At 42.1% G+C, this 17,749-nt stretch overlaps 1 protein-coding gene across 1 annotated transcript in view; it reads right to left on the reverse strand.

The window, feature by feature from the left end:
- LOC126484109 (ubiquitin-conjugating enzyme E2 R2) overlaps window positions 1–17,749 on the reverse strand; it is an 82,186-nt gene that overhangs the window by 12,810 nt on the left and 51,627 nt on the right. Inside the window, exon 2 of the mRNA XM_050107487.1 lies at window positions 192–278. Coding sequence (XP_049963444.1) covers window positions 192–278 — 87 coding nt within the window. The remainder of the gene's footprint in view (window positions 1–191; window positions 279–17,749) is intronic.

Consider the following 17,749-nt stretch of genomic DNA (forward strand, 5'->3'; position numbering starts at 1 on the left):
TGGTGGCTTAAAATGAATTGAACATTTCAAATCCACCTGTGGTTACCTTCTATCCTGCAGTATCTCCTTGTATGTATCCCCTACTTTTCATTAGTTCTCTTAGCAGCGTTTTCCAAAATACCAACAATCTTAGAAAATATTTACACTCTGTAGCTTTATGGATAATAAAGAATACTAGATCATTTACTCACCTCATACACATTCGGATGCCATACTTTTGTAAGAAAGCGAATGCTGGGTGGTGAATATGGATAGTCAGGTGGAAACTTCATGTGTGCCTGCAACAGAGGAAAATTTTACATTAAACAATGGAGTAAAATGGCCCATAGCTGTACATATTTTACTACAGTTATCTTTACAAAGAGCAAATATTTATCGCTCTTCAGTGACTCAACTTTTCTTTCAAATCTCATGTATTATAAAGTTATCATATACACAAAGTCCTCAGAAAACCTGCTTTGGTCATAGACCTTTTTATTTGATACTAAGACCTTCGAAAAATACAAATATCTTTCTGTCAAAACAGGTAACTTCTCAGTCTTACAAATTAGTCTAAATGCTTACACTTGCGTAGCTTTATATTACAGAAAAGTTCTGCTTGAAACAATCCTCCTAATGGTAGTGATAATGAGCAAAATGACAAATTTGAACAATAGTTTTCTATTCTCAAAGAGGATCATACATCTCACTAGTTGTTAGCATTTGACACTTTCCTGCATTGCTGTCTAATGAAAAAAATACAAGCTTACAGAGTATCGGAGCAGACCTCTGAATGGATTCAAGACTTTCTTGCTGACAGAACTCATCTCGTCGCTCTTAATGGAACTAAATTGACATATGTAAACGTAATATCTGGAGTACCACAGGGAAGTGTGATAGGTCCATTGCTGTTCACAATATATGATCAAGTAGAAAGCGTTGAATGCTCTTTAAGCCCATTCGCTGATGATGCAGTTGATTACACCAAAGTAGCAACGCCAGAAGATAGTAAGAATTTGCACAACGACCTGCACAGAACTGATAAATGGTGCTGACTATGGCAGTTGACCCTGAACGTAAATAAATGTAACATATTGCGCATTCATAGGAAAAGAAATCCATTACTGTACAGCTACACTATTGATGACAAACATCTGGAGACAAAGTCTGCCATAAAATATCCAGGCGTAACTATCCAGAGCGACCTTAATGGAATGACCATATAAAACACATAGTGGGGAAAAGCAGTCATAAGACTCCGATTCATAGGAAGAATCTTAAGGAAATGTAACTCATCCATGAAAGAATTGGTTTATGAGATGCTTGTTTGGCCAATTCTTGAGTATTGTTCATCTACCTGGGATCCCTATCAGGTAGGACTGATAGAGGAGATGGAGAGTATTCAATGAAGAGCAGCACGTTTCATCACAGGATCGTTTAGCTGGTGAGAGTGTGTTACGGAGATGCTAAACAAACTCCATTGGCAGACGTTACAAGAGAGATGTTGCGCATCACAGAGAGATTTATTGCTGAAATTTTGGGACAGCACTTTTCAGGAGCAGTCAGACAACATATTACCTCCCCCCCCCCCTCCACGTACATCTCGCGTATTGACCATGAGGAGAAAATTTGAGAAATTAGAGGCAATACAGAGGCTTAACAACTATCATTCTTCCCAGGCACGATTCGTGAGTGGAACAGGGTTGGAGGGATCAGATAGTGGTACCAAAAGTACCCTCTGCCACACATCATTAGGTGGCTTGCAGAGTGTGATTTAAATGTAGATGATGTCCATTATAGTAATACATCATTTACATTGCTTTCCATAAACAAGGTTCAGAAAAAACACACACAAGCAAAAGTTGACTGTGCAGTTACAACAACAAATCTGCACAAGTCTACAACAGATGATTCACATGCATCATGAATATATAGATAACTATGTTTAAGAGTAGGCCAACAACTGTTGGAGGCAGTAAGAGACAGCTGTCACACATAATTTGATTGAAAGGTCCAGAGTGAAGGCAGGTCAACTCTCCAGAATGATGGCACGTCACTTCTAGTGTTCACCCTACTCATGTTTACAGACAGTAAGAACAATTACTAACCTCATGTTCTTTATCTGGAAGGTTCAGCCAACAACATGTTAAGGCTGAAAAGTGCACTGAAGACCTTTATATGCCATTATGGGCATTAATGATTACAATCGCAATCTCATCATCACAGCTGACCCTTGGAGCAACCACAAGATGAGTGATGTCATCAAGCACTGCACATAAAGACTCAATGCAGCTGATGTGCACACAAGCATGGCAGCCGTAAGTTTACTGCTCAATGCTTACCCAAGAGGGAGAGTTTGCAGTGGCCTTCTCATCTTCATGGACAAATTTAGTTAGCTAGCAAAGTAATAACAGATGTATTTGATTTGACATAAATCTCAGCCCTCTTATGAGACACTGTACACCTATAAAATTGAGTCATTCAGGTGAAGCAGAATGGGTATGTTTGGAGAGAAGGGTTTATACAGATCTACGAGATACCTAATAATTATACGGACATGCAAACCTACTTGTATCTGCATGTGATATGGTATAACTCCATGCACTTCTAAATGAACTGGCATCATTGATGCTTACAAACAATCTTTAAGTGTTATCAGTAGGCCTACATGATTATTAGATAATATATGACAATTATCAACCACATGGGGCTTTTTTTTCCAGTGATAAAAATCTCCAAGAGTACACAATTCAGCACTTTTGAGTGGCCAGCTACCTCACAACCAGAATTCCATGAGCATACCTGGCACACTACCGAGCATTTGTGGGTGTTCACAGTCCGAGCATTTGCGGGTGCTCACAGTCCTCCTTCCTGGACTCTAGAAGTGTTGAGAATAGCTTTGCAAGAATAATAACATGTTTGAATGCAGTCTACAGATGCCACCAAAAAGCATTAACCCACTACAGCATATGCTGCATTGCTGTTCTGAGGACACTTAAGTAACTCTATAAAATTGCTTGCTTCTTTCCTTCCCATTTGCGTTTTCTCACTTCCTTGTTCTCTACATCATGCAGTTACACGGAAACGACGCGACCACAAGGTTAGTCCTTGATCCATTCTTCCATCTTTCCTTCCTAGTTTCCTTATTAAGGACTGTGCGCACTTCAAAAGCTGGTCACGGCCACAAGTATCACGACGGGGTGAACTTGGATTTCCTCATTTGGAAGCAAATAACCCCATGAGACTTGTGGTACCACTACACCTATCGACCGATTAAAATTACTTCATAGTTTACGTCTGTCACTTGCCGCTACAGTGTTGCCACATCGGCTACCGGCTACCGCATATAGTTTACACGAACACAGCGGGCCACTTGACGAAGCTTGTTAGGGTTCTAATGCGTAACTCGGAGCAATGATAGAAGTGGCCGCCGCGAGGTATGTCGCAAATGCGAGATGCTCTGCCAACAGCTGGTTTAAGTGACCGGTGATTAAACTGCAGCAGACTACGCGTGTTGTAGCTCTGAATTCGAACTCTTGTCTTAAGCTAACCACAACCTCCTTATATGCAATGTACCCGAGAAGACGGCGGTCAATAATGTGCGGCATAAGTAAAATCACGATCGCCATGTTCACAGCGATTAATGCTAACCTCTACGAGCAAACTCCAGACAGAAAATAATTAGTTTCAGCGCTAAAAGCAAACAATTTCACGCTATCATTGGTTACCTGAAACTATACATACGAACTGACGCGTTATCATTTGATGAGAAATCCTCGTTGGCACTTTGCAAATTATAGGCAATACAGGCAGATTCGAAACGAAAAAATAATAGTAAGAAAAATAAGAGCAAAAGGAAAGTCAACACGACGATGAAATTGACGCAAAAAACTATCAGAAAAAATTACATTTAAGCCAATAACAGAATAACAATGAACACTTTTGATTATACTTAGAAATAAAGTTCCGCTACATTTAACGAGACTCGAGCCTCGGACCTCCAAGTCAGCTTTATATGCTAACCATTACGTTATGCAACAACACGGTTCAGTAATTATAAATGTAGCAGTGGTCACCCAGTCACAGCGATGAATTGATTGCAGCCTTCAAAAATTCGGCTTCACGCAATGTCGTGGGAAGCTTTTCAATCCAGTGTAAGCCGATCTGTGTGATTATTGTAACAGTACATGTGACGCTGAATCGCGTCTTGTGAGGAAATATCCGGTAGTGGTGTGTGCGTGTGTGCGTGTGAGTGTGTGTGTGTGTGTGTGTGTGTGTGTGTGTGTGTGTGTGTGTGTGTGTGTGATGAAATACGAAATGAAAGGGCCAGACCCAGAATGCAGGATACGAACAAAACAAGAAAAAGCCGGACAAGGCAGTGGAAGTGACCTGAACGATTGTTGTGGCAGTCTGGCTACGGCGAACGGTTCGGGCGTGACTGAGCGCTCTGACTAGGCAACCAACCAGCTCCAACGTCAACTAACAATAAGAAGTAATTTTAATCGAACTGTAGTACCTTCATTTGCTTACACGTAGCTACCTGCCCACGTCGAACGGCCCAATTCGACTGTTGTGGTTGTGAGACGCCGCCAGTGTAACTTGCACGCAGATAATTTTACGTGTGCGATTTCATAGAAATTTATAAAGCTCATCAGCAGCCAAAGCCTAAGCGCATCTACAATGGACACCGTAAAGTTCCTGTTTATCGAATCAGGCGATTAGCGGAATCGTTTACAATACAGTTACGAAAGGAAAATGAATAATGTTTTTCTTTTTTTCCATTTCCTATCATCAGTAGGCCTATTACTCGCTGGGAATACTTGCCACAGGCAACCTAACTGAACCAAATCTCCATTATACTATCATGGTCCAACCCGCGTCAACCTTAAATACCATGTCGCAGCTTCTACACCGAGTAACCAGCCGCTATTGATGGAAAACAATGCTGAAAACTGGAGACTAATGCGTGAAATGCAACGCATGTGAACCATTTCAAAATTTTACTGGTTGCCGTGCAACAACATTAGGAACAAAATACGATCAGCAACACTGTTAAGCATATGCTTTCTGTTCCCAAAACAGCTCGGAAACATAATAGCAGCACTCTGTAATCATACTCTAACTGTTAGGACTAGATCAAGTTTTGGTATGCAACCGTAGCTTTTTGTTTGCTTTAATTTTGTGTCAAACAATTTCATGCAACTGAAGCGAGTTACCTCGAATGGATTGTACTTGTAAAGAGTATTTACACACTAACTTCTGCATGTTGGCTTCCTCAAAATTTGGTAGAACGCAGTGTATAACTAGTTTTTAAGACACAAGAGAAGAAACATTAGATTTGACAACGTCGAAACAACACACACACACACACACACACACACACACACACACACACACACACAGACAGAGAGAGAGAGAGAGAGAGAGAGAGAGAGAGAGGTGGGGGGGAGGGGTGTTTCCTATTTGTTGCACACTCCTCTCACATCAGAAAAATTTCCCCACAAGGCTACTGACTCGTTGTTTCTGACTCATTTCGTTTCATTTTCAAGATTTTGCTCTGCGTATTTCAAAGTTTTCAATCTGTTTCTCGCATTTCGTTGTGTATCCCCCTCCGCTATCGCATTTGGTGCAATATTCACCAAAAAAAAATCTATGTAGACGCTTGCGTGGTTCTAGCTGCTACAGAAATGAACGTGAAAATTAAGCTATTCCTGCCTTGAAAGACTCGCCCGAGTCTAGCAGGGTTGTATCGTCAAAGATGGCCCATATTTCGGCGGACAAACGTCATTAGCATGAATTTTGGCTATTCTACCCGGCCAGACTAGTTTGAACTTTTCACGGATGTGAATATTTCGCAAGTTTCGTTGTTAAAGTTGCTAATCTACTCTACGTTAGCTGGGTGGGAAGCGGAGAAGATACATGTAAAACAAGTTGGCGACGGCGGAAGAGGGGGAGGGGGTGATCGTAGCGCCTGACCACCGCAATGCGCTTTGCCACGGTTCTCAGAATGGGACACCGATGAAGCCTTGCTTACGTAATCAATTATCAGTATACTGACCCGCTTAAGCCACTAGCATATTTTGGGGCAACAAGCCTTTAGCCAAAAAAATATTTACTGCACAGAAGAGAGCTGTTAGAATCATGAGTGGTGTTCATCCAAGATATTCTTGCAGAAGTCTGTTTCATAAGTTACAAATATTAACACTTACCTCTCAATTCATATTTTCTTTGATGATTTTTGTTTCTAACAACCTATCTCTTTTTAAAACTAATAGTGAATGTCATGATCATAATACTAGGTCTAAAAATGATCTACACAGGGATCTGAAACATTTAAGTCTTGTTCAGAAAGGTGTTCATTATTCAGCCACAAAAATTTTCAACTCCCTTCCATCAGGTATTAAAGATCACATTAATGTCTTACCTACTCTTAAATGTAAATTGAGAGAATACCTAATGGTAAATTCCTTCTATTCTCTTGATGAGTATCTACAGATAAAGCAATGATTTTTTATACTGATAAATTTGTTTGCTATAGATCACATTAACTGTTTAATTTGGATAATGTACTATATTTCCTTTTTAGGTATTGTTTTATATTACTTGAGCTATACCTTTGATTTGATTTTAACCTACAAACTTATTCATAATCTTATGGTACATTTTTGTCATTTTATATATGTGTATTATTTGTTTAATTTGGAAAATGTACTATATTTCCTTTTTAGGTATGGTTTTATATTACTTGAGCTATACCTTTGATTTGATTTTAACCTACAAACTTATTCATAATCTTATGGTACATTTTTGTCATTTTATATATGTGTATTATATCTGTTGTATGTAATCATGACTCATTCCACATCCTTGTGATTTATCACAATACGGATTAATTGAATACGAAATAAATAAAAATAAAAAAAAAATAAAAATAAAATTGAATCGTGGCCATACTTCTCGTCATATCCTCTGGTCAATACTATTTTAATGTTAATCTCGTTCCAAAACAATTATAAATTCACAGTTCCTTATTTGCGTAAGCTTTATTTCGTTACATGCGCTGTTGTAAAAATCTTATCTAAGGCTGAATTATTTGCTGTGTGAAAAAATAATGACTAACAAAGAAATTATTTGGTTTTCACTACTTATACAGTTCTTGTTATGGTACGCTTTCTTAAGGTGTAATTCCTATTAAATCACGAAATTTTCATTTAAGAACTCCCATCGATTTCAATTAGAAAGATAAACTATGTTGACATCTAAAATTCATTTTGATTACTCCTATCGACGGCACTCGCACGCAACTGAAAGTAAAACCCTTTTGATAGAAGATCAATTTATATTTAGATGAATTAACAAAATGTAGTCGCTAATGATAGTTTTTACTGTCATGACCTATTGTGCCGAGTGAAGTAGTACTACATCGTGTGGAAGAAAGTAGTGGTACATCCAGTGGATACCATGTGTCAACAATATCTAGTGTAGAATTAAGATTTTTTGTGGTGATACAAATGAAATTAACTTACGAGTTCATATTAGTCTTTGCAGAAGGAAGAGTCCGAGACGACCAAGAGTGACTGATGAAGGTGCTGAACGATATTAGAGTCTTTCATGCGTAGCCCCAAGCAATCAAGTTCCGGAAGGCTAGTCGTGAATTAGCAATTCCAATCGCGTCTGTATGGAGACGTAAGGATTCGCTTACGACGTTGTTGTACGCATTTGCTACAAGTTCTAAAGCAGACTACGTTTTACGTGCCAACTTTGCAAAAGAAATGTTGCTGCATGCCGCTAAAGATTTTTCTGGATCGTGTCGTTCAGAGATGAATTGACATGTAACATAAATGGAAAGCTGAAAAAACAATGTGCGCATGGTACAACTTCAAAGACTCTCCCTAAATAGATTGATCTTAGTGATATATTCCGGCGGAAAGTTTAGGTGCCTTTTTTTTTCGATAAAGCAACTGTAACTGGTGTTCTTGTCTTTATGCGCCAGAACTATGGCTCTTTCTTCAACTGGAAGAAGCTGAACCACAGCACTATTTGGCAGAAAGATGGTGCGCTGCCTCACGGCAAAATTCATTACGCGATGGGTTAAACGACGTTGCATCCGACCGGTGGATTGGCTGCAAGCAGTCTGATGACAGAGCTTGTTTCGCAAGGCCTCCATGTTCAATCAGACGCCATGCGATTTTTTTACCTTTAGTGGTTCACACAGGATGATGATGTGCCTCCGCAACCATCTGACCTACCCGAGTTAAGAAACAGGACTGAAGCAATTGTTACAACAGCTACGCCAGAAATAGTGATCAAGATTTGGGAAGAACTCGCCTATCGACTGTTTGTGTTGCGTGGCAAGCGGTGCTCATAATGAACACTTGTAAGAAAAACTGAGTTGTTCTTTCATTTAATGTATTATTTATAATTGTAAGTTAAACATAACATATATTACAAAGCCTTAAAACATAGATATTTATTTTGAAACACCCGGAACACTCAGTATCTGGAAACTATCCGTCCACGAATTTGAGAAGTAAATTACAAATGATCTGGAACAGATCTAAGAACTTAAATAACAACAAATTTTCAAACTTTTGACACCATTAAAACTTACGATATAAAATTGAAGTGTGCATTCATCAATATCAGTATTTCACTCAGCATTGCAATTTATTGTGAAAACAGAACTATAGACCGTACATGTGCATGTACATGACAGGAACGCTACTCCTGCCAGCCATTTCTGTCTACATTCGGGTAGTCAGTCCGTCTTATTTTATTGGTGTGTGTGTGTGTGTGTGTGTGTGTGTGTGTGTGTGTGGGTGCGCACGCGCGCGCGGGGGGGGGGGGGGGGGGGGGGACTGTGTTCCCTTTCTGTCTTCGCTTATTCAACTTCCTATTGTTTGCTCGTCGTACCTCTCGACACCAAACCGTGGCGGATTTGTTGCAGATAAACGTACAGCCAGGCTGTGAATAGATGTCTTTACCTGGCTGGCATGTTCCCTACAGACGGGCAGAAGGCAAGCCTATCCATTTGGGAAAGGATCCTTCGCTGAACATAGCTTATAATTTTCTAGCAATACTTCCTGTTTACGAGAGGTTTTCATGTTACTTTGTTCTCTCGTATTTAGATGGCAAATTGGGAAACTGCTACATGTAAAAACATAAACCATACTATTAAAATTTATTTTTCTGTGCGTTCCCTTCCGACAACTTACAGTTCTATTCACCGTATAGTCTTTTCAGAATCCCTGAGTTTTCTCCGAAATTTCCAGTAAATTCAATTTTCCTGAGCATTTCCGAGTTTTTCCAGCCAAGTCGCCAGCATGATAAAAGCTTCCCGTTGCACTTATTTTGAGCGTTTCTGCCAGTGAATCTGTCGAGCAGGCAGACAAACAGCAGCGGAGGATACTGCGGCCCGTGGTGACCCGGGTGCACTGCCCGCGCCGTCCACGTGTTATCGACCGGAGTGCGGAGCGAAGCGGACCCCGAGCTGCTTTCGGCAGGCTCACATTCAAATCTGACAGACGGGCAGTCCCCCCGACAAATGACAAACGCTCAGAAATAAACGCGCAAACTAAAACTACCAATAACAAGGGATCTTAAGGTCTTGCCGATCGTTACGGTACAAGTTGCCTTGCTACCGTTTCCTCGGATAATCTTGCCCGTCTCTTCTGAGGCTTCTTGAGTGACGCGCGAGATCACGTAGTTGCAACAGCAGCGATACTTTTCAAATCAGCGTCAGCGTCTCTATTTCTCCCCATAATTTTAGATGAAGGTGGGCCTGTTCTTTTTCATGACTTCCCACTCTCGCTGTAACTTATTTAAATTATTGTTTGAAATGTCACACCCGAGTCTATGGTTCACCAATCCGATGACAGCATATTTTTGTACATCGATCGCAGATGAAACGATGATCTGGAGGAATTTCGACGTCTTCGTGGGGAAGTTTTTGCTTCAGCTTATCCAACCAAGGTCCGTTGTGCCAATGAATCCGGAAAGTCTCGCCACCTAAGTCTCGCATTGGCGCATTTCTTTTAGTTGATGTGAAAGGTCTCTCTCCCCTCCCCACCCCCAACCCCCCCACACTTTTCTCACATTTGGCAATGACTTATTAATATGAAAACTGCCGAGCTGCACAGTGGTTCAGAGTCCAAGTAAAAATGTTTGTTTCCCTGTAACTGGCAATATACGCTAGTTGAAATGTCAGAGGGAGACAAGGGCATATCGTCTTCAAATGCACATTCAGTGTGACTACAGTTTTACTTTAAACCTATCACAAGTCTGTTTCATGCGTGCTGTCAAATCGCGAACACATCTGAAACTAAAGTTTAATACCTTGCAGTCTATTACAGAAATACAGATGATTATACCGAGATCTCTGCTATGTATTTCACAATGGTTTGATGGTTATGAATGTAGGTGTTGAAACAGATCACTGCAAGCGTAGTTGTGCATCACGGGCCATTCATTTTTAACCTATCTTGCTTTGCAACCTGCCATAACGAACCTGAAAGGTAACAAGACATGTTTTAAAACTAAACTAAAATCATCCCGCACAACTCTCGTTCCATGGACGAATTTCTATTTACAAGATGGTAGCCTGTAAGAAAAAAAGCGTAGTTGCATGAATAAGTTTAAAAATGTGTTCAATTGCAACACTTATCACGTAGACAAACCTTGTAAACTGACTCGTTCCACATCATTTCGATAGAAGTATCGTTCACATGATCTATGGAACGTACGAGGTACGTTCAAAAAATTCCGGAACTCTGCCCACAAAATTATTCTTCGCATACGTTTTAGTTATTGTGCATGGTCTCCTTCGAACTACTCTCCTCCACAATTGATACACCGTTCCCAACGTCGTTTCCACTCCTGGAAGCAGTCTTGTTACGCCTCTTGCTAAATGGCATAAAGAGCCGTCTGTGAATTTTCTTTTATCTCGTCTATCCTTCCATATCTTCGTCCTTTCAATGGTGTTTCCAACTTTTGAAGTAAAAGAAGTCCACAGGGTTCCGGTCTTGAGAGTACGGAGGATGAGGCAGCACAGCGATTTCGTTTTTTATGCAATAGTCACGCACCAGCAAGGATGAATGTGCTGGTGTGTTATCTTGAAGCAAGAGCGATGAACTATCTCGCCAGATTTCAGGCCGTTTCCATTTCACGTTTTCTAGCAGGTGTCGCAACACGTTCCGATAGTACCATCGATTAACAGTTTGTCCCTGTGGCGCGAATTCGTGATGAACTAATCCTTCAAAGTCAAAACTATCGACATGGCTTTGACGTCGTTGGACGAACTTGGCGACAACGCGAAGCATTTTAAGATACACTACGTGATCAAAAGTATCCGGACACCCCCAAAAAATTACGGTTTTCATATCAGGTGCTTATGTGCTGCCACCTACTGACAGGTTCTGCCAGGTACTCCCATACCAGCGACCTCGGTAGCCATTAGACATCGTGAGAGAGCAGAAAGGGTGGGGGGAGGGGGCGGCTCCGCGGAACTCGCGGACTTCGAACGTGGTCAGGTGATTCGGTGTCACTTGTGTCATACGTCTGTACGTGAGATTTCCACACAAACATCCCTAGGTCCACTGTAGTGAAGTGGAAACGTGAAGGGACACGTACAGCATAAAAGCGTACAGGCCGACCTCATCTGTTGACTGACAGAGACTGCCGACAGTTGAAGAGGATCGTAATGTGTAATAGGCAGACATCTATCGAGACCATCACACAAGAATTTCAAATTGCGTCAGGATCCACTGCAAGTACTATGACAGTTAGGTGGGAGGTGAGAAAACGTTGATTTCATGGTCGAGCGGCTGCTCATAAGCCACACATCACGCAGTAAATGGCAAACGACGCCTCGCTTGGTGTAAGGAACGTAAACATTGAACGATTGAACAGTGGAAAAGCGTTGTGTGGAGAGACGAATCACGGTACACAATGTGGCGATCCGACGGCAGGGTGTGGGTATACCGAATGCCTAGTGAACGTTATCTGCCAGCGTGTTAAGTGCCAATAGTAAAATTCATAGGCGGTGGTGTCGTCGTGTGGTCGTGTTTTTCATGAAACGGCTTTGCACCCCTTGTTTTGCGTGGCACTATCACAGCACCGACCTACGTTGATGGTTTAAGCACCTTCTTGCTTCCCACTGTTTAAGAGCAACACGATCGGGCACCTGTTCATAATGCACGGCCTGTGGCGGAGTGGTTACACGACAGTAACATCCCTGTAATGGACTGGCCTGCACAGAGTCCTGACCTAAATCCTATATCACACCTTTGGGATGTTTTGGAACGCCGACTTCGCGCCAGGCCTCAACGACCGACATTGATACCTCTCCTCACTGCAGCAGTCCGTGAATAAACCTTCCAGCACCTGATTGAACGTATGCCTGCGAGAGTGGAAGCTGTTATAAAGGTTAGGGGTGGGCCAACACCATACTGAATTCCAGCATTACCTATAGAGGGCGCCACAAACTTAAGTCATTTTCAGCCAGGTGTCCGGATACTTTTGATCACATAGTGCACTGTGTCAGAATATCATGACATAATCCAACTGAAATGTGATATTGTTCTGCAGTCCCTGATAGTCTTCGATTGGCACGCATAATTTCGTTGACATTCCTAACACAAGCGTCGTCGGCAGACGTCGAAGGGCGTCCTAAATGAGGGTCACCTTTAACTTCCGGCAGGCCGTTTTTAAACCGTGTGAACCATACGTAACAACAAGTACGGCTTAAGCACTCATCACCGTATGCTTCCTGCATTGTTTGCTGTGTCTGTAACGGTTTTCACGATTTTCTTGCGTTTCACGCAAAATTTAATGCAGACGCGTTCTTCTTTAACTAATAATCTCGATATTCGCAAGCTGTGTGTGGCAACGTTCTGCTCAACACAGCATTGTACAATAACTAACTGACCTAGAATAGAACTTTCCGTAGTTACACATTAGACACAGGCGTTTGCAAGGATGCCAATCTCATCTCGCTCCAACATATCACTAGCGCGAAATTACAAATGTTCCGGATTTTTTTGAACAAACCTAGTATAATAAATGCGGGTATACTACACACAGAGGACAATTCAGCCTGATCTCAAGTGCCTGATATCGGCTGGAAGTCGCTCGTGGTGAAAGTAACAACCAAAGAAAGTAAACTGACTTTTCGGAATAAATATTTTCTTTAGACGACTTTAACCACGACACAGAAAGAGGGCACCAGTTTGTTCTGCGGTGAGGTATCACATGTATGTTCCGCGCCGGTAGCACAGTCATATGGCCGAGAAGCCTTGTTGGGTTCATTGTACAAACAAAACATTGTGGAGGACCTCACACTTCGCCAGCAGCCCCGGATCGAAGTGCAAGAAGTTCACATAACAGAGAGCGCCAGCAGTGTACCACATCCCTTTCTGTGTGGCACGCTTGCTTTCTCTCCCGAAATTACGTCGTTGGTCCGACAGCAGTAGTGTCAACTGCAATGAGGCTATGAATACAGGAAGGGACTTGCTGGCTGATAAAATATTCTATTCCGACCAATCATTCGGGACACAAAATTGTCCCGGTTTTTAATCGAGAAACAAAATGCGTGCAATCATATTTCTCGATTAATTAAGTATGTGTGAAAAGCAAGTTCCCTAGAAGTAGAACGGTATAGAAACATATTTTCACAGTATACAGGCCTACCGAATTTGGTTTGCTGGTCATGCACCCTAGAGTAAGAGAGGTGTTGAAAAGAAAAACAGGTATTACCCACCCCCGCTTCTAACTTGACGACCTTCCACTTTACAGCCCTCAAGACAAGTAAAAAACCCGAGGAAGCTATAAATCAGCTTCACTTAACATTTCTCCTAACGGCACTTCAGCTATCTGGAAGTTTAATTTTGTGAGCTGTGGCGTGTGTTCGCAGTGCTCATTGGATACTGTTTGGCATGTATGAACGCTTGTCCTAGAGGTCCTAGAGGGCTACTGTCAAACGAACGTACAATTTGTATCTGATTACTGATTAGCAATATTAGGCCTACATAATTGTTACGGTTTACAGTTAAATTGTACCTAAGTACCTAGCGAGTGAAAAAACACTGCAGAAAATACATCCGAGGAATTAAAATAAAAAAGTATGTCAGTCTTTTTTATTTCTGAAGGAAATAATTTTATTCATGTGTAATGTAGGTTCATTTCCCTTTCCAACTGACAAAGATACATTCGTGCTACGGTGTTTTTAACTGCCGCATCGATGTAGAACTATTGCCGCTTTCAAAATATGACGGTAACTGACAAGAAAGGAGGAGTGAATGTAGTAATGAAGTTAGGTATAAACACAAGTGTCCCGGTTTTTTTCTCTTTGATGTCTTGTCAGCCTAACCATAAATATCTCTTGCGGCACTGGTTCTTCATGCCGTGCACCGATCGATAAGGCGATATTAAACATGTGACGCAGCTTCAAGGTTTGTGGTTACGATAGCAGATAAGAAGACCACGATATCTGTATAACCCCACAAACTGGAGAGAGAACTGCGCAAAGTGAAGTGCGGCTAAACACTGTGCCTTCAAACCGCATCGGTCTTCACCCGGATGCAAGCACATGACGGAGTTAAGCAGATTCAGAATCATATTTACAGACGTACCGCACACTGCAGCAAGCAGTCTATCCCTGTGTTTGTAGGTACGGCATGAGCGCCCACGGCTGATGAGAGAAAGCTAGAGCGCATCCGCCACTTTCCTCTGCCCCTCTGCTTCGCTGCTCACTGGGCAGTAAGCTTCTCTCTCGTTTCACACTACGGCCATCGCGCAACTCCAGTCACGTATTCTACCAAAGAGCACGCTCCGCAATGACCAGCACGACAAACGTACTGCCCGAAGCATAAGTTCCTGGACAAAGGCAGCGCATCCCGCGACGACTTAACTGCTATGCGAACCACACACACACACACACACACACACACACACACACACACACACACACACAGAGAGAGAGAGAGAGAGAGAGAGAGAGAGAGAGAGAGAGAGAGAGAGAGGAGGACAGGCCACCACGCCGTCGCCGTCCTGTTACCGGTGTATGTAAAGTAAAGTCTGTGGTGCAAGCCTGTGATCGACTGCTGGCCTGACCGCAGGTAGAGTGCACTCTTTCTTCGCTGCGGCACTAAGAGCGCGTGGCGGGCTCATCGCCACGACTGCCTTTCGCCCCTGGGAAAGATCTCTGGTACTCGCCTGAAAGCTGGATGAGTGGACCTAAGGGCATACTAGAGAGACTGTCGCGAGGAAAAGTGCCGCCCCTATCCAAAGTTGAACCCGGGACATCAACGGCCGGAGTCAAGTGCTCCACCGCTAGAGCGCCACGGTCACACCAGCAGCTGGCAGGCAAATAAACGTGTGACAAGTTGTCAAGTGGAAAACGGTACAAGTGTGAGTCAACTGTGGTCAGTGTTCTCGTTTTACCGCTTTTACATTGTTTTCATACAGATTTTACGCAAGACTACTTGTCGTAAGTTTTATGTTTGTCCGTCATATGCTGACGGTTGGATAGCTTGTGGGCCTGTCATCATGCACGGCAACTACCACTTGACGGTTGCGCGACAGACGAAATTTGCAAATAGCGGTAAACAAGCAGTAATTACATACGAGGAAATACATTTATTAGAAATATTGTAGGATTGTGGCACCTGCTCGAAGAAAAATTTAGCATTAGCTTTTTATATTATGAAGTACCATCTTTGCAAGAACACGTGAGTAGACCAAAAAAAAAAGCACTGTACAATAGGGATAAATCTATTGAGGTCGCGTGTTTTGAACAGACTGGCCATGTTTTCACCACCACTACCCTGCAGCCTAAAAACTGGAAAATCTAACTACTATTCCTGACAGTTGAGTATTCACATAAGAAACGAAGCTTTTACAATTTTTATTTATATTTACAAAGATCTCTCATACATGCACATGAAGTGCTACAGTACGACTTAGCCAACTCTAACAGAATTACGAGGGGTCAGGCAGTAGGGTTCTGTCAAGTTATCCCACACATTCCGCAGCGATGAATGTTGAATATGGACCAGTGAAACTGTTTTACATTAGTATGATAACGGAAAGAGCACTTGTCATCACGGCACGTCAACTGGACACACAAGAAATGGAGTAATAGGAGCCTTCTGTTTTCGCAACGAGTGTTCGCTTCGCGAAGGAAACATGTAGATCATCTCTAAAGCGGTGTTTAGTGGAATTTGCCCCACAATATGTCATTGGTAGAATATAAGGTCAGCCACGGAGCGTTATGTCGCATACTGTGTGTGTTTACGAAGAGAAAAATCACGGTGTGGATTCGCTATTAACTCTAGTTACTACATGCTCACAACCTGTCTCAACATGGCAGCAGAATTTAGACCGCAAGGAACTTTGCAAACAGCAAAGGGGCATAGATAATCAAACCAAACTATTCGTGAAGTGGCCCCTAAGAAAGTTAAGTCCTTGAGCAGCACGGCACCATAATTTTACATCACACAAAAGAGTTTCTAAGAGAGTCGTGTTTTGTTCTGAGGCGGCGCGGGTTAGTGTTGAGTGGCAATCGACGAGTTTTCGCCTAGAGATGATGCGCGAAGCAACGTTGGCGAAATATTCTGAATTGTTGAGGCTCAAGTGTATACGAATGAAATACGCCTATCTTCAGTTCCAGAGTATAAGGGTGGCATTGTGCTAACAGGTGCGTCAGATTTCAGTTCCAAAATCTGGATGTTCCGATTCCCGTTTGGCAACAGATGGTATTTTTCTGCCGTGGCTTTCATCACACTTGTAAATGTGAGAAATTCAAATTACACTTTCACAACCTGGAATATTTAACTCTACGTCTTCATATAAGCGACAGGATAATCCAGTTATATGGTTGCAGGGAGGAACTAAACATCAAATTAAATAGGAGCATGTCTATTTAAGTACTTGGTGCTGAACAAAACTTTCAGATACATGACTTCTTTAGTTTTTGATTAGACCATTTGCGATTCTTTCCTTTTCATAGATGACAATGGTTCTCCACATATCTCAATGGTAGTTGGTATGCTACAAGATGAGGTGGGTCATTCGAATGCTGCGGACAGTGGTATCACCAAACTTTAATCGTATGCAACACTTCAGGGATTGGAGCACTCACTGTGGTTAGCCCAATACGTCTAGTGACTGCTGATAAATGTCCTTGAATCTCACGGCATCCGTGACAGACCGTAAACACATGAATGCTTCGCCTGTTTGAGATAATTACTGTAAAAAGAACTACAAAGCCATTTATCACTCTCTTATTTGAAACAAAATACGCTTGTTTAACAAATGACTCAGAATATTTTTACATGTGGTGACAGATCGTCAGATTCCATAACTGTTTTAACCAGTTTTCCTTTGTTACCAATCTTAAACAGTAGACAACTCAAGTTTCCCTATGCCTGATGAGATTACTTCGTCCCTGCTTGGTACGCACAGACTGTCCATTCAGCACCACATACATGTGGAACGAATGTCTACACTACATCCATACTCTGCAGATCAATTTGAAGTGTACGCCTGGGGGTACTTTCCACTGCACGACGTATGAGGGTTTCATTGCACTCCATTCGCGTACGGAGAGCTGTTACAAATCCTGCCTAAACGATTCTATGCGCTCTATAATTAATCTTGTCCCCGCGGTTCCTGGAGGAGCAATACGTGTGGGGTTTTGGAATACTCCTGGTGTCCTAATTAAGAGTGGTCCTTGAAACTTTGTAAATAGGTTTTCGCGATATAGATTGCGTCT

Source organism: Schistocerca serialis, chromosome 6 (assembly GCF_023864345.2).
Source record: "Schistocerca serialis cubense isolate TAMUIC-IGC-003099 chromosome 6, iqSchSeri2.2, whole genome shotgun sequence".
Classification (NCBI taxonomy): domain Eukaryota; kingdom Metazoa; phylum Arthropoda; class Insecta; order Orthoptera; family Acrididae; genus Schistocerca; species Schistocerca serialis.